Consider the following 24328-nt stretch of genomic DNA (forward strand, 5'->3'; position numbering starts at 1 on the left):
GACTGACTTGTTTAAAGACTTTATTGTAAAGGTAGACAGACAAGTGGACTTGGGTTTCCCAGTCATATAATTTATACACAGCTAGGGGAAGGGGAGGTGAAGGATTCGCTCAGTTATAATACTTTCCCCTTTTTCCTTTCTAATGACACCCAGAAAATCCCATTTGGCAAATGTCTAGCAATTTATATTACCATGTTCAACTAGGAAACAGGTCAAAAACAGGTCTGTAAAAAGACCGCAGAATGGGTGGCGAAGCAGTAAGCATAATTAACTAACATGTCCTCAAGAATATTAGCTAAATAGATCAACACCCATTAGAATAAGAGGTTTAAGGTCTCTAGAATACGCGATGAACATTCTGAGTAGGAGCCGTCCTGACAACAGGCAAAGCGTTGCTAACCAAAGGCTACTCTATGTGCAAATGAAACAGGGAAAGAAAGGATATAAATTAAGGTATAATATAATTTGCTAGTGTGCAAAACAACAGTTCAGGATTGTCAAATAATGACAACATAATAACATTGTTATTATATATAGAATTAAATCAAAGTATACATCTTAATATAACCCTCCTTGGATTGTCCAGGCCAAACCAATAAAACAAACGTAAAACAATGCAGAATAAACACGCTCTTTGAGAAGGAGGATGTATTTCACTAGTGGTACAGTACAGGAATACATAACAGGCTTAATGGTACTGGGCTACTGTTCATAGGACACACAGGATGACTGACTACAAACCAATACATAACAGGCTTAGTAGTACTGGCCTACTGTTCATAGGACACACAGGATGACTGACTACAAACCAACACATCACAGGCTTAGTAGTACTGGCCTACTGTTCATAGGACACACAGGATGACTGACTACAAACCAACACATAACAGGCTTAGTAGTACTGGGCTACTGTTCATAGGACACACAGGATGACTGACTACAAGCCAGCTGAAAGGAAATGACAGTGGCTGATAGGTCAGGATTCCATCTAAGTGACAGGACTGAGGGCTATGTTGTTGATGTTTTAGATTAGATTCATCGCTTTCCTTTGGAGACATCCCTTACTGGTTGTTGGGTTGGAAATAAATAAGGCCAAATTCTTCTAATATTCCCTCAAATATTAAAACATGAAGACTTCACTAGAAAGGATAGCTAGATACTTATGCCTCCAGCTCCAGGCCCAGTCCCAGCTTGTGGCCACCGGCGTTGATGCTCTTGCCATCCACCAGTGCAGACAGGACAAGTTTCATACCTGCAGAACAGGAAAAATAAATAACCTGGCTACAACAATCCACTTTGGTGATGGCCGGCAGTGCAAAGTAGCGAGAGCCGGTTCTTACCTGGTCGCAGCGTCTGGGTATAGCCCACTCCCACCAAGCTGGCATTGTTAACTTTAGCCTGGAAAATGTAACAAACACATACAATTAACAATGGAATACAACGGATTATGATAATTATTGGCATTGCATAAGAACGTCACTTTATTCTCCAGTTACTTCCTAAAACATCTCATTTGACACAACCCATTCCCATTGAATAAACTACTAATCCTGCAGAACCAGTCTCTGAATACTAAACAGCCATTAGGCTGATAAACAAGACAACCAAAAGAGCAGCACTCACAGATATGGAGGCACTGGAGTCCAGCTGATACTTGGCAGCGATGCCAAAGCGCGTGCTGTTGCTGCCTGCTGTCCAGGCCAGGTTCACAGCAGTCTCCAGCTTGTCATTCACCTTCTGGTAAATGGACCCTCCAAACTCTGTGCCATCATTACTGGGATATAGGACATAAACAGACCATACATTGTGTTATCATTGTCTGATGAAGAGCTCTTTTATGTTTAATAATAACTCAATTAAAGATGAACTGAAACGCTCAAATCAACCTAGAACTCATTAAAATCGATGTAACTTGTTAAGACCATAGTACTTTTCACTTCACTGCTGAGGCACAAGTCCTCCAACAATACAATCCATATGAAGCTGACACAAGTCCTCCAATACAATCCATATGAAGCTGACACAAGTCCTCCAACAATACAATCCATATGAAGCTGACACAAGTCCTCCAATACAATCCATATGAAGCTGACACAAGTCCTCCAACAATACAATCCATATGAAGCTGACACAAGTCCTCCAATACAATCCATATGAAGCTGACACAAGTCCTCCAACAATACAATCCATATGAAGCTGAGACAAGTCCTCCAACAATACAATCAATATGAAACCGACACAAGTCCTCCAATACAATCCATATGAAGCTGACACAAGTCCTCCAACAATACAATCCATATGAAGCTGACACAAGTCCTCCAACAATACAATCCATATGAAACAAGTCCTCCAACAATACAATCCATATGAAGCTGAGACAAGTCCTCCAACAATACAATCAATATGAAACCTACACAAGTCCTCCAACAATACAATCAATATGAAGCTGACAAGTCCTCCAACAATACAATCCATATGAAGCTGAGACAAGTCCTCCAACAATACAATCAATATGAAACTGACACAAGTCCTCCAACAATACAATCAATATGAAGCTGACAAGTCCTCCAACAATACAATCCATATGAAGCTGAGACAAGTCCTCCAACAATACAATCAATATGAAACTGACACAAGTCCTCCAACAATACAATCAATATGAAGCTGACAAGTCCTCCAACAATACAATCAATATGAAGCTGACACAAGTCCTCCAACAATACAATCCATATGAAGCTGACAAGTCCTCCAACAATACAATCAATATGAAACTGACACAAGTCCTCCAACAATACAATCCATATGAAGCTGACAAGTCCTCCAACAATACAATCCATATGAAACTGACACAAGTCCTCCAACAATACAATCCATATGAAGCTGACACAAGTCCTCCAACAATACAATCCATATGAAGCTGACACAAGTCCTCCAATACAATCCATATGAAGCTGACACAAGTCCTCCAATACAATCCATATGAAGCTGACACAAGTCCTCCAATACAATCCATATGAAGCTGAGACAAGTCCTCCAACAATACAATCCATATGAAGCTGACACAAGTCCTCCAACAATACAATCCATATGAAGCTGACACAAGTCCTCCAATACAATCCATATGAAGCTGACACAAGTCCTCCAATACAATCCATATGAAGCTGAGACAAGTCCTCCAACAATACAATCCATATGAAGCTGACACAAGTCCTCCAATACAATCCATATGAAGCTGAGACAAGTCCTCCAACAATACAATCCATATGAAGCTGACACAAGTCCTCCAATACAATCCATATGAAGCTGAGACAAGTCCTCCAACAATACAATCCATATGAAGCTGAGACAAGTCCTCCAACAATACAATCAATATGAAACCTACACAAGTCCTCCAACAATACAATCAATATGAAACTGACACAAGTCCTCCAACAATACAATCCATATGAAGCTGAGACAAGTCCTCCAACAATACAATCAATATGAAACTGACACAAGTCCTCCAACAATACAATCAATATGAAACTGACAAGTCCTCCAATACAATCCATATGAAGCTGAGACAAGTCCTCCAACAATACAATCCATATGAAGCTGACACAAGTCCTCCAATACAATCCATATGAAGCTGACACAAGTCCTCCAACAATACAATCCATATGAAGCTGAGACAAGTCCTCCAACAATACAATCAATATGAAACCTACACAAGTCCTCCAACAATACAATCCATATGAAGCTGACAAGTCCTCCAACAATACAATCAATATGAAACTGACACAAGTCCTCCAACAATACAATCCATATGAAGCTGACAAGTCCTCCAACAATACAATCAATATGAAGCTGACACAAGTCCTCCAACAATACAATCCATATGAAACTGACACAAGTCCTCCAACAATACAATCCATATGAAACTGACACAAGTCCTCCAACAATACAATCCATATGAAGCTGACAAGTCCTCCAACAATACAATCCATATGAAGCTGAGACAAGTCCTCCAACAATACAATCAATATGAAACTGACACAAGTCCTCCAACAATACAATCAATATGAAGCTGACAAGTCCTCCAACAATACAATCCATATGAAGCTGAGACAAGTCCTCCAACAATACAATCAATATGAAGCTGAGGCAAGTCCTCCAACAATACAATCAATATGAAGCTGACACAAGTCCTCCAACAATACAATCCATATGAAACTGACACAAGTCCTCCAACAATACAATCCATATGAAGCTGAGACAAGTCCTCCAACAATACAATCAATATGAAACTGACACAAGTCCTCCAACAATACAATCCATATGAAACTGACACAAGTCCTCCAACAATACAATCCATATGAAGCTGACACAAGTCCTCCAACAATACAATCAATATGAAGCTGACACAAGTCCTCCAACAATACAATCCATATGAAGCTGACACAAGTCCTCCAACAATACAATCAATATGAAACCGACACAAGTCCTCCAACAATACAATCAATATGAAACAAGTCTCCAACAATACAATCCTATGAAACCCTCCAACAATACAATCCATATGAAACTGACACAAGTCCTCCAACAATACAATCCATATGAAGCTGACACAAGTCCTCCAACAATACAATCAATATGAAACTGACACAAGTCCTCCAACAATACAATCCATATGAAACTTACACAAGTCCTCCAACAATACAATCAATATGAAACTGACACAAGTCCTCCAACAATACAATCAATATGAAACTGACACAAGTCCTCCAACAATACAATCCATATGAAGCTGACACAAGTCCTCCAACAATACAATCCATATGAAGCTGACACAAGTCCTCCAACAATACAATCAATATGAAACTTACACAAGTCCTCCAACAATACAATCCATATGAAGCTGACACAAGTCCTCCAACAATACAATCAATATGAAACTTACACAAGTCCTCCAACAATACAATCCATATGAAACTGACACAAGTCCTCCAACAATACAATCAATATGAAGCTGACACAAGTCCTCCAACAATACAATCAATATGAAACTTACACAAGTCCTCCAACAATACAATCCATATGAAGCTGAGACAAGTCCTCCAACAATACAATCAATATGAAACTTACACAAGTCCTCCAACAATACAATCAATATGAAACTTACACAAGTCCTCCAACAATACAATCCATATGAAGCTGACACAAGTCCTCCAACAATACAATCAATATGAAACCTACACAAGTCCTCCAACAATACAATCAATATGAAACTTACACAAGTCCTCCAACAATACAATCCATATGAAGCTGAGACAAGTCCTCCAACAATACAATCAATATGAACAATACTGACACAAGTCCTCCAACAATACAATCAATATGAAACTTACACAAGTCCTCCAACAATACAATCAATATGAAACTTACACAAGTCCTCCAACAATACAATCCATATGAAGCTGACACAAGTCCTCCAACAATACAATCAATATGAAACTTACACAAGTCCTCCAACAATACAATCCATATGAAGCTGACACAAGTCCTCCAACAATACAATCAATATGAAACTTACACAAGTCCTCCAACAATACAATCCATATGAAGCTGACACAAGTCCTCCAACAATACAATCAATATGAAACTTACACAAGTCCTCCAACAATACAATCCATATGAAGCTGAGACAAGTCCTCCAACAATACAATCAATATGAAGCTGAGACAAGTCCTCCAACAATACAATCAATATGAAGCTGACAAGTCCTCCAACAATACAATCAATATGAAGCTGACAAGTCCTCCAACAATACAATCAATATGAAGCTGAGACAAGTCCTCCAACAATACAATCAATATGAAGCTGAGACAAGTCCTCCAACAATACAATCAATATGAAGCTGACAAGTCCTCCAACAATACAATCAATATGAAGCTGACAAGTCCTCCAACAATACAATCAATATGAAACTGACAAGTCCTCCAACAATACAATCCATATGAAACTGACAAGTCCTCCAACAATACAATCAATATGAAGCTGACAAGTCCTCCAACAATACAATCAATATGAAGCTGACAAGTCCTCCAACAATACAATCAATATGAAGCTGACAAGTCCTCCAACAATACAATCAATATGAAGCTGACAAGTCCTCCAACAATACAATCCATATGAAGCTGACAAGTCCTCCAACAATACAATCCATATGAAGCTGAGACAAGTCCTCCAACAATACAATCAATATGAAACTGACACAAGTCCTCCAACAATACAATCCATATGAAGCTGACACAAGTCCTCCAACAATACAATCGATATGAAACTGACACAAGTCCTCCAACAATACAATCAATATGAAACCGACACAAGTCCTCCAACAATACAATCCATATGAAGCTGACAAGTCCTCCAACAATACAATCCATATGAAGCTGACACAAGTCCTCCAACAATACAATCAATATGAAACCGACACAAGTCCTCCAACAATACAATCAATATGAAACTGACACAAGTCCTCCAACAATACAATCAATATGAAACTGACACAAGTCCTCCAACAATACAATCCATATGAAGCTGACACAAGTCCTCCAACAATACAATCAATATGAAACTGACACAAGTCCTCCAACAATACAATCCATATGAAGCTGACACAAGTCCTCCAACAATACAATCAATATGAAACTGACACAAGTCCTCCAACAATACAATCCATATGAAGCTGACACAAGTCCTCCAACAATACAATCAATATGAAACTGACACAAGTCCTCCAACAATACAATCCATATGAAGCTGACACAAGTCCTCCAACAATACAATCAATATGAAACTGAGACAAGTCCTCCAACAATACAATCAATATGAAACTGAGACAAGTCCTCCAACAATACAATCAATATGAAGCTGAGACAAGTCCTCCAACAATACAATCAATATGAAACTGAGACAAGTCCTCCAACAATACAATCAATATGAAACTGACACAAGTCCTCCAACAATACAATCAATATGAAGCTGACAAGTCCTCCAACAATACAATCCATATGAAACTGACACAAGTCCTCCAACAATACAATCCATATGAAACTGACACAAGTCCTCCAACAATACAATCCATATGAAGCTGACACAAGTCCTCCAACAATACAATCAATATGAAACTGACACAAGTCCTCCAACAATACAATCGATATGAAACTGACACAAGTCCTCCAACAATACAATCCATATGAAACTGACACAAGTCCTCCAACAATACAATCAATATGAAACTTACACATTGGTGTGCAGCTGGAAATCTCCCGTTTTGTAGCCAACAGCAAAGTTGCTCTGGGTCATTTTGGACTTGGCCGTGTCGAAGGTCATCTGGTAGCCGGCCAGCCATCCCTCGTATCCGGCCACCGCCGCACCATGGATGGCCGGGCCGGCAAAGTCAAAGTCCACATCCACGCCCAAGTTGACGTATTCACGCTTATACGCAGTCTTCACCTTACCGCTCTTCTTGCTGTTAGGAGAATAGAGGAGGAAAACAGGACGAATAAACATCAGTCTGATATTTCTGTTGTTCTCGTTCAGTCATCACTGATTATTTTCAATAAAGGAAGATGGGTGGTGGATTACGCAGTGCTGAACGTGCATAATAAATGTTATCCATTTCAGGGTTCCAAAAGTCTGATAAGAAACATTTAGTTGTGCTTGAAATTTTAAAAAGCCACAAACCTTACCCGGAATTTGGTGAGAATTGGGTGTCGAACGTAAGTTTCAGCCCTTTGGTGATCTATGGAAGAAAACAAAATTAAGCATAACTGAATAAAAAAGTTGACAAACTACAGTATAGACTGGTTTCTCCTCTCTACCTGGTCTTCAACGGTGATCTCAGTCCCCAGAGTGTTGTCTGTGGTCCACTTCTCTGTAAACGTCAGGCCGTATTCAGCCCATTTGTACTTGGTCTCCAGGTTGCCATTGACTTTGCTGGTGTCAGTGTTGGATGAGCCAGAGGTTTTGAATTCCTAAATAACAATAATGACAGACTTAGTAAGCCTATATCTTGCTATGGAGGACCAGAATGTACAGTAACCCTGGTAGGGTTGAAAAGCTAAAACTCACCACTCCACTTGAAGACTTAGTCTTGACATCAAGTTTCACCAATCCAAAGCCTAATAAAAGAACAAACCATGACATTCAGAACACCACGTTCCATTACATATTAAGGTAGTGGCGGTAACCTGGTTTTGATTAGCATCTACTTAACAGTGAAATACTTGCCAAATGGACTACTACATGGAGAATACTAATCCATTCGGCCCAATTGTGACGTGTCTTGAACAAATTTAATGTCCAGGTGTTACATTTAACTTCCTTGTAAAATGACACGTCAGTGTGAAATGTGTTCTGTGCATTGACGGAAACATTCCCTTACAAGGGCTCAAGAGAGGCCAAACAAAAGTGATGTGAACGTTTAAGTTGTCAGAAGATACCCTTGTTACATTACATTCTGTAGCTCAGTTGGTAGAGCATGGCGCTTGTAACGCCAGGGTAGTGGGTTCGATTCCCGGGACCACCCATACGTAGAATGTATGCACACATGACTGTAAGTCGCTTTGGATAAAAGCGTCTGCTAAATGGCATATATTATTATTATATATTATTAATGAGTGTCCTGACCATTAATTCCTACAGGGGTAAACCAACCAGTTTCAAAGACATTTACCGTATCCTTTGTTGAAGATGTCCTTTGCAGATTTACCAAGGTCACCATATGATGGAGGAACAGCCATTCTACCTGTGACAACAAGGAAAATGGCAGATGACAAATTATGCTATCATAGTACTACTGACCGAGTTCCGCATGTAGCCTATTGCAGCAAATGTAGGACAAAGATGGCATTGCCACAAAGGGATAGTCCTAACATGCTCGCCATTTATTGACTAGTAGCAGTGTACTCCACCACCAAGTAACTGATCAGATAGTAGGGAATGTACGGATCATCTTCTCGTAGGACTGTGAACACATTTTAAGGGATATAGCCAGGCCTACACAACCATCTCTACACACGTAAAGCTTTGAAGAACAAGGTTATCTGCCAGCAGCCATCTTGACGTCGATATTAAGCACGTCAAAGCCCCTGCCAAGTCTCAAGTTGTTTGCTTGCCTAGCTAGTTAGCTACAATAGATCGTTACAATATGCAATATCAATATGACTGGCGGCTGGTTCAATGAAAGTCAAGTTAGCGAGCTAGTAGCCGTTAGCAAAATTGCAAGCCGGCGAGCAAGTTAACATCACAGACAGGGATCTGTTCTCTCAGCTTGAACTAGACAATAAGAAGACGTAGCTAGGCAATGGTACATCATATTTCCACCTCGAAGTCTAAATGTAATTAGTTATACTGTAGTTAATGTGTCAAAGATCGGGACATGTATTTACCCTTGACAATGGACTAACGTTAGCTAGTTAGCTATCCATGTAACCGGTTGCTGTCTGGCTACAGATTTCGCAGCGCTGGATCCCGGCCATGTCCCCTACCTAGCTAACGTTTAGCTAGTTAGCTGGCAAGCAAGGTATCTAATTAGAAAGAACAAAACTATGGCAATTACTTACTGGATTTTTTTGCGTTGGTTCGTTGTTTTCAAGCAGTTTCTAACACCGAGTCGCGACAGTCCTATCCTGCTGGAGGGCGATGAAGGAGAAACAGCGAAAGCAAAACAACCTCTCATGACCCCAGGATCGCAGGACCCTATAAATATAGGTGTTCGTTTTTTCGCCTGTCTAAATCAAAGTAGGATGACTGAGTTCTGGGTTTATTTGAGTATTTCTATGTCCATATTTAATAATTTTGTTAATACAGACTGAAACACTTTAATATTTGTATATTAATTTACTTAATACTATTGTCTTTACAAATAATATATCTGGCAACTAGAAGATGTCTTTATCACCATAGAAACCACGGTGCTTTACCTAACACGATAGTTCTAGCAGTCAGCTAATCACAAATCAAATTTGTCACATGCGCCGAATACAACATGTGTAGGTAGACCTTAAGTGACATGCTCACTATCAAGCCCTTAACCAACAATGCAGTTTTAAGAAAAATACGTTAAGTTAAAAAAAATAGAGAAGTAAAAAAATGTCAAAATTCAGAGCAGCAGTAAAAATAACAGGAGAGAGGCTATACAGGGGGTCAATATGCGGGGGCACAGGTTCGTCGAGATAATTGAGGTAATATGTACATGTAGGTAGAGTTGTAGGTGACTATGCATAGATAATAAACAGAGAGTAGCAGCAGCTTAAAATGAGGGGGACGACAACAATGCAAATAGTATGGGTAGCAATTTGATTAGTTGTTCAGGAGTCTTTTGTCTAGGGGGTAGAAGCTGTTAATAACAAGCCTTTTAGACTTAGAAGCTTGTCCCCAGTGATGTATAGGGCTGTACTCCCTACCCTCTGTAGTGCCTTGCGGTCGGAAGCTGAGCAGTACCAAACCAGGCAGTGATGCAACCAGTCAGGATGCTTCTACAGTACAGCTGTAGAACTTTTTGAGGATCTGAGGACCCACGCCAAATCTTTTCAGTCTCCTGAGGGGGAATAGGCATTGTCGCACCCTCTTAACTACTGCCTTGGTTTGTTTGGACCATGATAGTTTGTTGGTGATGTGGACACCAAGGAAATTGAAGCACTTAACCTGCTCCATCGATGAGAATTGGGGCGTGCTCGGTCCTGTAGTCCACAATCATCTCCTTTGTCTTGATCATGTTGAGGAAGCTTGTCATCCTGGCACCACATGGCCAGGTCTCTGACCTCCTCCGTATAGGCTGTCTCATCGTTGTCAGAGATCAGGCCTACCACTGTTGTGTCATCGGCAAACTTGGTGTTGGAGTCGTGCCTGGCCATGCAGTCATGAGTGAACAGGGAGTACAGGAGGGGACTGAGCACACACCCGAGGGGCCCACGTGTTGAGGATCAGCGTGGCGGATGTGTTGTTACCTCCTTTTTACACCTCGGGGCAGCCCATCAGGAAGTCCAGGATCCAGTTGCAGAGGGAGGTGTTTAGTCCCAGGGTCCTTAGCTTCGTGATGAGCTTTGACGGCACTATGGTGTTGAACGCTGAGCTTTAGTCAATGAACAGCATTCTCGCATAGGTGTTCCTTTTGTCCAGGTGGGAAAGGGCAGTGTAGAGTGCAATAGAAATTGCATCACCTGTGGATCTGTTGGGGCGGTATGCAAATTGGAGTGGGTCTAGGGTTTCTGGGATAATGGTGTTGATGTGAGCCATGACCAGCCTTTCAAAGCACTTCATGGCTATCAACGTGAGTGCTACAGGTTGGTAGTCATTTTGGCAGGTTACCTTAGTATTCTTGGGCACAGGGACTATGGTGGTCTGCTTGAAACATGTTGGTATTATAGACTCGGTCAGGGACAGGTTGAAAATGTCAGTGAAGACACTTGCCAGTTGGTCAGCACATGCTCAGAGTACACATCCTGGTAATATATCTAGCAGTCATCTTTTTTTCTGCACAGTTTCAGGAGGTTAGCATTTTGTTGGGTCGCAGCGGCAGGGTAGCCTAGTGGTTAGAATGTTGGACTAGTAAACGAAAGGTTGCAAGTTCAAATCCCCGAGCTGACAAGGTACAAATCTGTCATTCTGCCCCTGAACAGGCAGTTAACCCACTGTTCCTAGGCCGTCATTGAAAATAAGAATTTGTTCTTAACTGACTTGCCTAGTAAAATAAAAGGTAACATTTTTTTTTTTAAACACATCTGGATTAGCAACTATAACAGGGGCTGTCAGAAACACTTCCAGAAACCTTAACTAGAAGAATTCTGCATGATAAGGAATGATATACTAACTGAGCTGTGATGAAATAAACATTTGCTGGAGCTGATCACTGTGCTGCTAGCAGAGGGCTGCAGTGTGGTTGAAGAAGAATGGGTTGGAAAAAGCTTTTGGTGGTCTAGCTAACTAAAAACAGTAAACACTGAATCGGCAATGTCAGAGGACTTGACCTGAAGTGGTACTAACTAAGCTAATAAGATCAGGCTGAAAAGACATGCTGGTTTTCCATAGCAGACCGACCTGGCATGTAAACTCAGTAGTAGGTTAAATCCATGATTAGACACTGGACCTCAGACAGTGGGAACCATGGCCGTCAACTGGACGGGATTTACAATATGTAAACTGCTCAGGATAGCTCTGAGCCGATTCCCAGAATCCGCTTAAATCCCACTGCACCCTGGCTCTATCCCGTGCAGATGTGTCACCATGTCCTCTAACCATGTAGCTAACTGAATTACATTCTTGCCCACAGTGCCCACGGGTGACTTTTGACTAGTTAAAGATTTAGGATCAGCTTCCCCTCCCCTTTAAACATTTGTAGGGAAACTGCAACAAGATCAGCATACAGAGACAATGTATGCTGAAACCCTTCTCTTCTGAAGAATCACATCCAAGTCACATCATTGATGTCAACTGTTTAATGATGGCAAAGACATTAATCCGTTTACCCAATACAACCACATTTTGTGTGATTGCTACATTTCCATTACAAAATGGTAGCTAATTACTGCATCTTGGAGGTATGTAACATACTATTATAACCACACCAGTGATAAGGATTAGAAACATTTTTTTTTTATAGGGGGTTAAAAGTGACAAGAACAAATATATAAGAGAAAAGCCACAATTCTCCTGTACATATCTAAAAAAACAAAACAAAAAAAACAAGCAGCAATTGATAGTTGTGCAGTTAGGACAAGCTGGCATTAGTCAAGCCAGAAGTTCAATGCATCACTTTATTAGGGGGGTAAAAAGAATCATGGCATGTAAGGGATCTAGTAACTATTCCACAGCTGAAATTCTAAATAAAACATGGGATGGAGATGAGACTTAACCCACTGGACACAAACCGGTTGAATAAACATAAGTATTACTTACAAAAATATGTTTTAAAAAAATCTGACGTAGAAACAAATGTGATGACGATGAAGCATGGTGGAAAACTGATTCGATTCTCAACATAAAAATAATTAGGAAAATGTGTCCTTTTTTCACTTATATCCAATGGCATGGTTCAAATCTATATATATATTTTTTACATTGAGTTGTCAACTTGCGTGAATTTAATCAAATGTAGGATACATTTAAAAATTAGACGTTGAACTGCCATCTTTGCCCAGTAAAGTAATACTTAATTGTCTTACAAAAGTGGGTTGTAACCAATACCATTAATGGTCGTTTCAGATCTGATTTGAGTGACTGTGTGGGGCGGGGGTTTGTGTTGGTTCGAATTTGTTTTAATGATTTGGGTGAGATGGTGATTCTGAAAATCAACCCTATACATAAAAGCACATTGTGTTTTAAACAAATATATTTCCTCACAACTGTAAACATATTCCTGTTCAAGTGTATATTGCAATATCCTTTATGTATATCAAATATTTAATAAAAGCAAAACAATTCTATTGACATGTACAAAATTAAATAAATTAAGACAGACCTGAAGGGATCTGTGGAAGAAGTAAAACTTATTTTATAAGAATTTACATCCTTGTATGTTAGCGCGAAGCATTTACTAAATTACAGCGAAGCATTTACTAAATTACAAGCAAGTACGCAACATCTGAGATATGTATTTCTTATAAAAAGACAATGTTACTATAAACACCTAAAGTTATTGGCAAATGGAATGATATTTAAAAACGATTGTTCACCATTTTCCATTCCATAGTTTTGGCTGCTTTTTGCAATCTCCTTGGTAACAGCCCCGTTTTACGGCAAGGTGTAGTTCGGAAAAAAAGGTACGAACTGAACAATACAAATATTATAAAAGGAAACCAAATACATTATACACACACACGTATGTGGACACCTCTTCAACACTCGTTGCTGACAGGTGTATAAACATTTAATCGAAAAACAGCAACGCAAACTCCATAGTCAAACATTGGCATTGGACTGGCCTTATTGGATGAGCTCAGATGCCACCTTCCCAACAAGCCAGTTCGTTATATTTCTGTCCTGCTAGAGTCTGCCCTGGTGAACTGCAAGTGGTTATTGTGAAGTGGAAACATCTAGGAGCAACAACGGCTCAGCCGCAAAGTGGTAGGCCACACAAGCTCACAGAACGAGACCGCCGAGTGCTGAAGCGCGTACAACAAAAAAGAAAAAAAGAAAAAAGTCTGTCCTCGGTTGCAACACTCACTACCGAGGTCTGGGGCTGGTTTTCATGGTTCGGGCTAGGCCTCTTAGTTCCAGTGAAGGGAAATCTTAACGTTACAGCATACAATGACATATGACACAATTCTGTTCTTCCAACTTTGTGGCAACAGTTTGTGGAAGGCCCTTTCCTGTTTCAGCATGACACTGCCCCCCGTCCACAAAGTGACGTCCATATAAAAATGGGTTGTCGAGATCGGTGTGGAAGATCTCGACTGGTCTACACAGAGCCCTGACCTCAACCCCATCGAACAGCTTTGGGATGAATTGAAACACCAATGGCGAGCCCGGCTTAATTGCTTAGCATCAATGCCCGACCTCTAATGCTTGTGGCTGAATGGAAGTAAGTCCCAGCAGCAATGTTCCTACATCTAGCGGAAAGCCTTCCGAGAAGAATAGAGACTGTTATGGCAGCAAAGGGGCAGGGACCAACTCCATATTAACATCCATGATTTTGGAATGAGTTGTTCAACAAGTAGGTGTCCACATACTTTTGGTCATGTAGTGTAGTTCATGTCAACATGACGAATTTAATAATGCAGTAGTACAGCCAAACCCCACAGTAGTGTCTGAAGGAATGCAGAAGCTTTTCACACTACCTAAAGTAATAAAGATAAACAAGTAACAACATCTGGAACTTCGATATTGTTACACAGAAATTCAGGAACAGTATCTGTGACATTTTGAAAATTGTAAAAAAAAAAAAAGGTGGGCCATAATTGTATTAGAGCCAAAGTCCAGATGAACACCACAATAATATACCCTAATTTCTCAGGATATCTAAAATGAACACAAGAGATGTTTTTTTGTGTTTTTTTTTACTATAATACTGTTGAACTTTACATTAACAAATTCTATTGGACTTAAAAAATAAACATTTTTTGGTTACAATAGGCTGCCTGAGAATTCTGCTTTCATGTCCCCCCCAAACCTCTAGCTTGCTATTACCTTCAACATTCACTCAAGTTAAGAGCCGCTAAAAGCGGGGAAATGCTAGCCTGGCAGTAGCAGGTCAGTTTGTGCTGTAGCCAACTCCTCTGTCGAGTTCGCTGTCATGCCATAAACAGTAAGGCATAACAAGAGACGAGGAGTTGACTAAAGCACTTACATCACATCTGTAACCTGGTTATTGATCATGACAAAAGGTGTGGGAATTATCTTCAAAAATCTCAATCCCTTTTCAAATGAGAGGAAGTGGAGAGGATTAGTCTTTAGCATTTATCCTAAATGGCACCCTATTCCCAATGTAGTGCATTATTTTTGACGAGAGGCCATAGAGCCCTGGTCTAAAGTAGTGCACTATAAAATGAGTAGGGTGTCATTTTGGACACATACTTAGTTTAATCCCTTTCAACAGGTTGCCGTGGGACAAACGCCAGCCAACCACTAAGTCACAGAAGAGGAGTAATCAAGTCTCCCCGTACCCTGTCTCACTGTGGCCCCGATAGGATCCTACAAAGCCATCTCAGTTTACAGTCTCTGCAGCTATTGGAATATAAAGTCAATATCACACAACCACAGTTGGCAACTCCTTGAAGGCAGCACAGCAGCAAAATAGCATGACGGGGCTCAGAGTAAACAGTGTTAGTGTGTTAGAAGAGATCAACGTCGTCGTGGCTGCATCGCGGACCAGCGGACGCTACCGCCTAGTACCAAATCATGCTCCGGATCATGGCGGGTTTAGAGAAGGGCCAGCCGTACTCGTTGGGCACGGGGCCGTTGACGTTGCATTCGAAGAAGGAGAACATGGGGAACCAGATGCGAGCCCTGCGACTCTGCTGGTAGGCCCTTGTGTTAGCCAGAGTGTGGTAGTACAGGAACAGCCTGGTTGTGATGTAGAAGGCGATGAAGACGTCGATGGAATAGTGTTCATGGGCCGCCAGGATAAAGAAGATGCCAAACAGGTTCAGGACCCAGGACAAGGTGTGGATGAAGTTCCAGTCCCGCGGGGTGTCTGTTAGTGGAGACATACAAAGCAGAACATTGAACAATGTGTTAGGATGGTTTTCAGTTTCAGTTCTGTTCCAATCAGGAATTGAATGACAACTTCACGTGATCCTGTAGATTGTAACAACAGTTTAAAGCTGTCAGTGGTCTTGTCTTCATGTAGTTATAGCTGATTGGACACAGATGTTCTTCCCACTACAGTCAATGACATCTTAATATAATAATAATAATAATATATGCCTTTTAGCAGACGCTTTTATCCAAAGCGACTTACAGTCATGTGTGCATACATTCTACGTATGGGTGGTCCCGGGAATCGAACCCACTACCCTGGCGTTACAAGCGCCATGCTCTACCAACTGAGCTACAGAAGGACCACATAGTCTGCACCAAGGAGACAGTAACAATAAATGACATGGAACAATTACATTCTGTCACAAAGAAGTTGAGCATGGTGATGACCACCGTGTGACCGCTGAACATGTAATCCCCACACGTATGGACCCCTGTGAGGGACATTCCAAATCCACTCCATATGACCAGAGCTCGATGCAGTTTGGCCCACATATCACCATACACCTAGGGGGAAAGAGAAGGAAAGGGTCACGATTGATATTCTAGCCTGTTGTGAGAAGTGTAAATTGCCAACCATAGCCTGTGGACAGCGGGGGGTTCCAGAGGGCCAAACTTAAAAATTGGTTACATTTGCTCAGCGTCAAAATTTGACCATCACTTTTAGAATTTGCGATTCTCTGACTGTCTAGCTTTCATTTCGATTACTGTTAGCAAGCTGGACAGAATGAAAAGTGACTATAGAGGACTTAGCAAGCTGGACAGAATGAAAAGTGACTATAGAGGACTTATCAAGCTGGACAGAATGAAAAGTGACTATAGAGGACTTATCAAGCTGGATAGAATGAAAAGTGACTATAGAGGACTTATCAAGCTGGACAGAATGAAAAGTGACTATAGAGGACTTATCAAGCTGGACAGAATGAAAAGTGACTACAGGTGACTTATCAAGCTGGACAGAATGAAAAGTGACTACTTAGAATGAAAAGTGACTATAGAGGACTTATCAAGCTGGACAGAATGAAAAGTGACTATAGAGGACTTATCAAGCAAGCTGGACAGAATGAAAAGTGACTATAGAGGACTTATCAAGCTGGACAGAATGAAAAGTGACTATGAGAGGACTTATCAAGCTGGACAGAATGAAAAGTGACTATAGAGGACAGCTGGAATGAAGAAGTGACTATAGAGGACTTATCAAGCTGGACAGAATGAAAAGTGACTATAGAGGACTTATCAAGCTGGACAGAATGAAAAGTGACTATAGAGGACTTATCAAGCTGGACAGAATGAAAAGTGACTATAGAGGACTTATCAAGCTGGACAGAATGAAAAGTGACTATAGAGGACTTATCAAGCTGGACAGAATGAAAAGTGACTATAGAGGACTTATCAAGCTGGACAGAATGAAAAGTGACTATAGAGGACTTATCAAGCTGGACAGAATGAAAAGTGACTATAGAGGACTTATCAAGCTGGACAGAATGAAAAGTGACTATAGAGGACTTATCAAGCTGGATAGAATGAAAAGTGACTATAGGTGACTTATCAAGCTGTACAGAATGAAAAGTGACTATAGAGGACTTATCAAGCTGGACAGAATGAAAAGTGACTATAGGTGACGTATCAAGCTGGACAGAATGAAAAGTGACTATAGAGGACTTATCAAGCTGTACAGAATGAAAAGTGACTATAGAGGACTTATCAAGCTGTACAGAATGAAAAGTGACTATAGAGGACTTATCAAGCTGGACAGAATGAAAAGTGACTATAGAGGACTTATCAAGCTGTACAGAATGAAGTGACTATAGAGGACTTATCAAGCTGGACAGAATGAAAAGACTAAAAGTAGTTCCGTCATCATTTCTACACAGTTTTGATTTAGCTAGAAGAGCGGTGGTACCTTTCCTGAGCACTGCAGGTGCTGCCCTGGCACAGACAGGGAGGTCACAAACATGGTGACGCAACGCAGCATGAACACGGTCCCCATGAGGTTGCACTGCCGTCGCAGTAGAATGGACCTTCAGCAGAGCAAACATTACACACATTAACATAGCACGTACTACCACAACTTCAATAACTAGGCCAAAAGGTTTTCAAATCTCTCCTCAGGGACCCTTAGAAGTTTCACACTTTTGCTGTAGCCTTAAAAACTAGCTCATCTGATTCAAGTAGACAAAAGCCTAATGATTAGTTGAATCAGGTGTGCTAGGTCTGGAATAGATTGAATACACGAAACAGGTTCCTTGGAGGAGAAACTTAAACTGCTGGACTACACACTTCTATTCTACATAATTCCTCTATTCTAGTCGAGGAGAAATTCTAGATACTAGCTTTAAAAAAATAAATAATAATAATAATAAAAAATAAATGTCTAGGCTGTGTGATGAACATGTTTTCCTGTGGACCAGTAACCAGTACTCTACCTGTGTTTGTGCAGCAGCAGAACAAGCAGCCAGATATTACACAGGATGACTCCACATGCCTCTGCCATGGCAAAGGCCCATGGTATTCTAGGTACACTGTTAAAAAGAAAGAAAAATGGTTATAGGCTGATCTTCAAGCTGTCTGCTACGGAGCACTGTGGGTTATTCTCCCAGGCTTAGCCAACCTCTTTTTTTTTGAGTGACACTCAAGCCTAATCGCTAATAACCTAATGAAAAGTATTAACCTATATTCAACATTACTTGACTGGAACAAACGAAACAGCCTCGTAGATTTCTATCCCACTAAAAGGATGCATAGGGTCATCCAGCTCAACTGGGATAATATCCGACAGACCTGCATGAAGTTCTCACAAAAGGCTAACCCTTTTGCTATTTCACACCATGCCGCGTCTCGACGTCAACCTCTAGTCCTGCTCGACCATAAACATACGGAGCTACATTTAGCCTAATTACTGCTTAGTCATTACTCCCAACAGTAATCCGACACATTATCACACCATGAGTAAGTCAGACTCGGCACTAGGTGAGAACAAGCCAGACATTCATTATGGCAGAACAGCGAGATCTACTGTCCCAAATGGAGGTCATTGTGAACAGAAGATCAGACGATCCAAGAGCACTTGATGGCAGGACATGCTATCGAGATTCAGAACAGGCAATAGTTGCGTCTCGAATGGCACCACATTCCTATATAGTGCACTACTTTCAACCAGGGCCCATAGAGTAGTAGTACACTTCATGGGAGCAATTTGGGACACACCCCATGTCAGGCTTATAATAGACAGTTGCTATCAGAAAGTAGGGCAAGTATCACAATGTCCATCCAGACTGATTCCCCCCCTGCAGGTGAACCATCATGTTTAACTTCATCATCAAGATAAACGTTCACTGTTGCTCTGAAAGCCTAGTCAGGGTTGTATTCATTAGTCAGACACAGACCAAATGAATGCATTCAGCAACGGAAGCCAATTTACTCCAAACGGAAAATCATTTTCGCTATGAAAAAGAGTTTATATTAATGAAATTCAGACGAGTTCCTCCCGGTTTCATTCCGTTTACTCGTATTTGGTTCCTTGTGACATGTCGTCACCAAAGCACCCGTTAAGTTTAAAAATCGGTGCCGAGAAGAAGATCACAAGATCAAGTCAGTCTAAATGTACACACTTTGTTTAGGATGTGGGCGAACAGCATGAGCAACCCACCTGTCTAAGAAAATGTCTGGCAAGGGCGGGTAAGTGCGCATGTCCGGCACCCTCTCGTGCACAATCACCATAACGAAAGAGGTAAATCCGAACACAAACACCACATAGACGGCACTAAGCGCCGTCTTCCAGTACTCAGGGTCCAGCCTCCCGCTCCCTCCGTGCTTGTACTTCCCATTCCTATACTGAAGATACTGCTCTCCAACCGGTGCCGTGTCCGTGTTAGAGTTATCGCACTCTCTACTGGAGTCTCCGTTGCAGTGCCAGTCCCCACCCTGAGGCGAGTGTCCGTCGAACGGGACCCCCAGCTCCTCCAGGATGTCCAGGTTGTGTTTCTGCAGCTTGCGGAGGGACACCATCAGCCTCTTGATGTCCCCCAGCACCTTGAGTTCCAGAGGGGGAGAGCGGAGGTCGTATTCACTCAGGGTGAGTAAAGACATGCCATCCAGGCGGTGCTTGTTGCACAGCAGGTCTACATAGTGGCAGAAGCCCTCGTCCTTCAGCCACTTGGCTACGTGCTTGGTGGTCCAATGCTGGATGCTCAGCTGGGTACTACTAGACATCTCCCCTTCACTCTGTAAACTGTAGAAGACAAACCCCCAAAAAACGACAAGATTAATCTCGACTCCAAAACCAAATCAAACATGCTTTTAAAAAGGGCGACTGCATTCCTGATTTGACCTCATTTTATATTTGATTCTTTAAGAAATTCTAGTGGCCGTGACTGAATTCAAACATGAGTTTGTGTCTGGGGTGTGGTTTGATGTGGGTCTCTCACAGGTGGGATGAGTTAAACTAATTATTTCACCAATTAGCTTCAGCAGGCTGGTGTTTGACCTTGGCAAAGTTGGTTACCTCATCTCTGGGGATATTTCGGGACCCTCAAATTACACAAGAAAATATTTTAATGTTGCACATCTTTTAGTTGTCTCATTAAAGGCTTTCAATATTTGTATAGGAATTTCTCAAATTTATAGTTAATTTGAGGTTAAGTCTATTGAACTTAAAATATTGTCCCATATGGAATATTGTCCCTCCAACAATGCGGGTTGGGTTGTTCAGCAACAAGACCGCAGCAGTGCGCATCTATGGGACAAAACAGACGGGTTGAATTATACTGTATTCAATAAACATCGTCAACATACAGCTGCACAATGAGCACTTGTTTATCAAATATAAAATGTTACAGTTGTTAGTTAGCGATTTTTTTTGCCATATTAGCATAGCAGAATCACAACACGGACATCTGTCCCATTGAAGCATGGGGTTCGTGGCGGTTTCAGCAAACCCATCTATAGAATCGACTAAGTGGAGAGAGGGGAAAAAAAGATCTGTCGATGTGCCCTTGAGCAAGGCACTTAACCCTAATTGCTCATGTAACTCGCTAAATGACTAAAATGTAAATGAAAAGGATCGGGTCGAGTGCAGCTGCGCTCTGAATTCATTACTTGGGTGCTGCCAGCTAGATTGGAATAAACACAAGGAAAACGTACTGTACCCTTCATTCCGTGACATAACATTCTATTCCCGATCATCTTGTAAATCCGTGTTTTGGACCAGACTGACTTTACACTTTGTAGTACATTTTGACACTAGAATAAAATGTTTCTAACTCATAACGATGCCACATAGGCCATTTTCAAAAGGAGAAAAGCTTTTTAAAAAAGGTCACAGGTAACATGCATATCACATGAACATATATGCAGTGGGTGGAATAGACAAAGTCCCCATATCGATTGGAGGAGCCAGTACCATTTCAAAAGAGAAAACACTGCCATTCATTACACAAGCCACAGAGAACTAGGCATTCACCATTTTTCACTGGATCAGCATTTCAGCAATACTGTCTGGTTCCCTGTCTAGTATACAATATTTCTACACGAGGCACTGACTTCACACCGTTTCAAAACAATCTTCTCCATTTCTTCCAGTCTGGTTAAACATTGTAGTAATTCAAAAGCCGTTTTCGGCCGAAACTTCTAAGGACTAACGTTAAGTCTAGCCTACAGTACACTGTCAGACAAACCTCTGTATAGACCGAGTCATTGTGTAATAAAGCCTAGTTAAACATCAGACTACTTAGAGGTCAGTGCCCCCTGGCAAGAAAAACTGTCCCATGTCATGTCCCTACTCACCTCCTTGCAAAACATTAAAACGCAACACAGAAAACCAGTATTGGGTGCTAAATAGCACAGTCAGTCATTAATACTAAAACAACAAGACAGAGAAGGGTGGTGACATTTCTGGCAACAGCAGGCCAGGCAGAGGGGTTAGTTAGCTAACAGTAGCTAGCTAGTTAGCCATACACATCTGACTGATATATACTACCAAAAGCCCAATTATCGTGCTGTGTGGATAGTTAACTATACAAAAACAAATGTCAATGCTCAGAATACATTAGCTATCAGCAACAACGTGTACATTCCGGTCATAACGTTATCAGCTTGCTGGTATGCTAACGTTAGCCTGATATGTTAGCTAGTTAGCAATAATAACAGTAAAATACTCACCGGAATTCAGACTCAACTTTTAATGAGCTGCCGCGGAGAGTAAAAAATGACTATACGGCATCTCGCATGAGTCTGACGAAACTATATTTACGTTTGGTGTGTTAAGACGATTGAAGCAAATCATTTCGTCCGCTTTGCGGTTGGAGCCGAGCACCAGGTAGTTTTCTCGTACTGAGTCGAGCGTCGCTCATTGCTGAATTTATAGCCACTACACTGACCTCTACTGGTGAAATGACAGTATCGGTATGCAAAGACAGCACAGCGTGTACTCACACTGAAACAATGTATTGTTGTTCATGACCAGTGAAGTAACCTAACGTCATGTCAGCCTGGTCTCAGAAACTAGACGTAACATAGTAAATGTAAATACAGAGTTTGCGAATTGACGGTTTATTAACCCAACTTCACACAGGCTACTGTTTGGCCGTAGCCCCACGCCAAATAAATGAAAGATAAGCCAACCGTGACCTTCTCTTGTGAAACCCAGACATAAGAGAGAGAGAGTACAATGGCTAAACCTGGTCTTAACTTCCAATGCTCCCTCCTCCTGCCCAACCCCCTCCACGCCACTCCGCCAACCACCAGGATGCCCGGCATCAGAACATTCCAGGCATTCCTGTGATTGGCAGATAGCAGGTTGATTGGCATGTCAGACTGGTAAGAACACTGGTAAGTACAACACAACCCACTAATAGCCTAACACATAACACACCGGTCGCTGTCTGTGCGGGTTGCTACATGTCGAGCAACCCAAAGGTTGTGTATTTGGTGTTTGAATCTCATCACGGAAAACATTAGCATTTTAGCTAATTAGCAACTAGTTACTACTTTTTTTTACTCCTAACCCTTTAACCCAACTCCTAACCTTAACCCCTAGCCTAGCTAATGTTAGACAACTAGCTAATATTAGCCACAACAAATTGGAATTAGCTATTTTGTAACTATTTGTAAGAATTACAATTCATAATATATTGAATGAATTGCAGTTTGTAACATATACTAATTGTAATTTGTAACATTTACAAAATGGTTGATGACACCCACAAATGAATACATACCATACGAGATGTAACATATCACATACCATTTATGGATTTACATTTACTTTGTTACATCGAAGCCTGAGTCCAGGTTGCATAATGTAGAATAGATTTAAATGAGGTGAGTCACTGTAGCCAACATTAGCTCTATGTAAAGTTGCAAGACACATGTAAGATTTAAGACATAGGTCTAAGTTCAATTACACAAACAGACATCAATCAGGTAATCTTAATTTTAGACTGAGGCGAAGGAACAGCACCTGTTGTTGTTACTATACATAGGCCCAAAGCCTCAACTAGGCTAATTACCATCCTACAACACCAGAAAATGAAAAGGAAAGATAGCTGATGTCTCATGAGAACCATTTATACCAGACTGTATGTGTGTTCTTGTCTTTCTAAATGTGTTCTATTGAATATCATGTACAGCTGTTGCATTGTTTGACAGAAGAGCCTGCATGTAAGCATTTCATTGTACTGTATATTACACTACACTGTATCCTGTGCATATGACAAATACACTTGTATTTGATTTGTATGTTGTAAGTACACTTTAAAAAGTAATCGTTGTTAAATTATTCTTCCTCAGCTCGTATGGTTCCTTGGAGAACTCTTGCCTGATAAAGAACCTTTGAGTTAAACGTGTGGGGTTCTGTTTAGAATTCTTCTTCATTCTAAAAGGTTCTTGAAAGGTTCCGGAAGCCTGCAGATGTGTCCCTTTCATAGCACGCAGGACATTGGTCAGTGTTAACTAGTGTAGATTGTTTTCAGTATAACAATTTCTAGTGGTTATTCAATAGGTAAATTAACACTGTAAAATGTTAAATGAACACTCAGTGTTGGTTAATAACCAGAGTTGAACCATTATCATATTTTCCAGCATACTC

At 40.9% G+C, this 24328-nt stretch overlaps 3 protein-coding genes across 11 annotated transcripts; all 3 read right to left on the minus strand.

The window, feature by feature from the left end:
- Nucleotides 1-3: 3 nt before the first annotated feature.
- On the minus strand, nt 4-9758 carry LOC118402707 (voltage-dependent anion-selective channel protein 2). Its single transcript, XM_035800891.2, has 9 exons — nt 9609-9758; nt 8720-8791; nt 8116-8165; nt 7866-8018; nt 7734-7786; nt 7286-7513; nt 1624-1774; nt 1341-1398; nt 4-1252 (listed from the first exon to the last, which is right to left on the minus strand). The coding sequence occupies exons 2-9, from the start codon at nt 8784-8786 to the stop codon at nt 1161-1163; spliced, it is 852 nt and encodes a 283-aa protein (XP_035656784.1). The 5' UTR covers nt 8787-8791; nt 9609-9758; the 3' UTR covers nt 4-1160.
- Nucleotides 2417-7281, minus strand: LOC127911352 (uncharacterized). Of its 9 annotated transcripts, none has more exons than XR_008077915.1 (3): nt 5347-7279; nt 4751-5231; nt 2417-3378 (listed from the first exon to the last, which is right to left on the minus strand). XR_008077915.1 is itself a non-coding variant. In XM_052477646.1 (3 exons), exons 2-3 carry the CDS (start codon nt 4815-4817, stop codon nt 2508-2510), a joined length of 975 nt encoding a protein of 324 aa, XP_052333606.1. In that variant the 5' UTR covers nt 4818-5231; nt 7208-7281; the 3' UTR covers nt 2417-2507. The 9 variants fall into 9 exon arrangements, 5 of the variants coding, with proteins under 5 accessions (XP_052333606.1, XP_052333605.1, XP_052333604.1 ...); XM_052477646.1 differs by having other exon boundaries at nt 4714-5231; nt 7208-7281; XM_052477645.1 differs by having other exon boundaries at nt 4714-5231; nt 7060-7279.
- Nucleotides 9759-12467: 2709 nt separating the features above from the next.
- Nucleotides 12468-22811, minus strand: LOC118402709 (sphingomyelin synthase-related protein 1-like). The gene is made up of 6 exons (XM_035800896.2): nt 22402-22811; nt 19892-20473; nt 18669-18764; nt 18146-18263; nt 16599-16749; nt 12468-16177 (listed from the first exon to the last, which is right to left on the minus strand). The coding sequence occupies exons 2-6, from the start codon at nt 20452-20454 to the stop codon at nt 15870-15872; spliced, it is 1236 nt and encodes a 411-aa protein (XP_035656789.1). The 5' UTR covers nt 20455-20473; nt 22402-22811; the 3' UTR covers nt 12468-15869.
- Nucleotides 22812-24328: the final 1517 nt, after the last annotated feature.

The sequence above is a fragment of the Oncorhynchus keta genome, chromosome 24 (genome assembly GCF_023373465.1).
Source record: "Oncorhynchus keta strain PuntledgeMale-10-30-2019 chromosome 24, Oket_V2, whole genome shotgun sequence".
Taxonomy (NCBI): Eukaryota; Metazoa; Chordata; class Actinopteri; order Salmoniformes; family Salmonidae; genus Oncorhynchus; species Oncorhynchus keta.

Bases quoted from the DNA above. Each gene is read 5' to 3' on its own strand.
- LOC118402707 (XM_035800891.2), bottom strand. From the start codon at position 8,786: ATGGCTGTTCCTCCATCATATGGTGACCTTGGTAAATCTGCAAAGGAC. The intron at 1,399-1,623 runs GTGAGTGCTGCT...TACATTTTCCAG, and splicing joins ACTCCAGTGCCTCCATATCT to GCTAAAGTTAACAATGCCAG. The intron at 1,253-1,340 runs GTAAGAACCGGC...CCTGTTCTGCAG, and splicing joins TACCCAGACGCTGCGACCAG to GTATGAAACTTGTCCTGTCT.
- LOC127911352 (XM_052477646.1), bottom strand. From the start codon at position 4,817: ATGGATTGTATTGTTGGAGGACTTGTGTCAGCTTCATATGGATTGTAT. The intron at 3,379-4,713 runs GTTTCATATTGA...GGACTTGTGTAG, and splicing joins TTGTTGGAGGACTTGTGTCA to GTTTCATATTGATTGTATTG.
- LOC118402709 (XM_035800896.2), bottom strand. From the start codon at position 20,454: ATGTCTAGTAGTACCCAGCTGAGCATCCAGCATTGGACCACCAAGCAC. The intron at 18,765-19,891 runs GTGGGTTGCTCA...TCTTTTTAACAG, and splicing joins CCAGACATTTTCTTAGACAG to TGTACCTAGAATACCATGGG. The intron at 18,264-18,668 runs GTAGAGTACTGG...GCTCTGCTGAAG, and splicing joins CTGCTGCTGCACAAACACAG to GTCCATTCTACTGCGACGGC.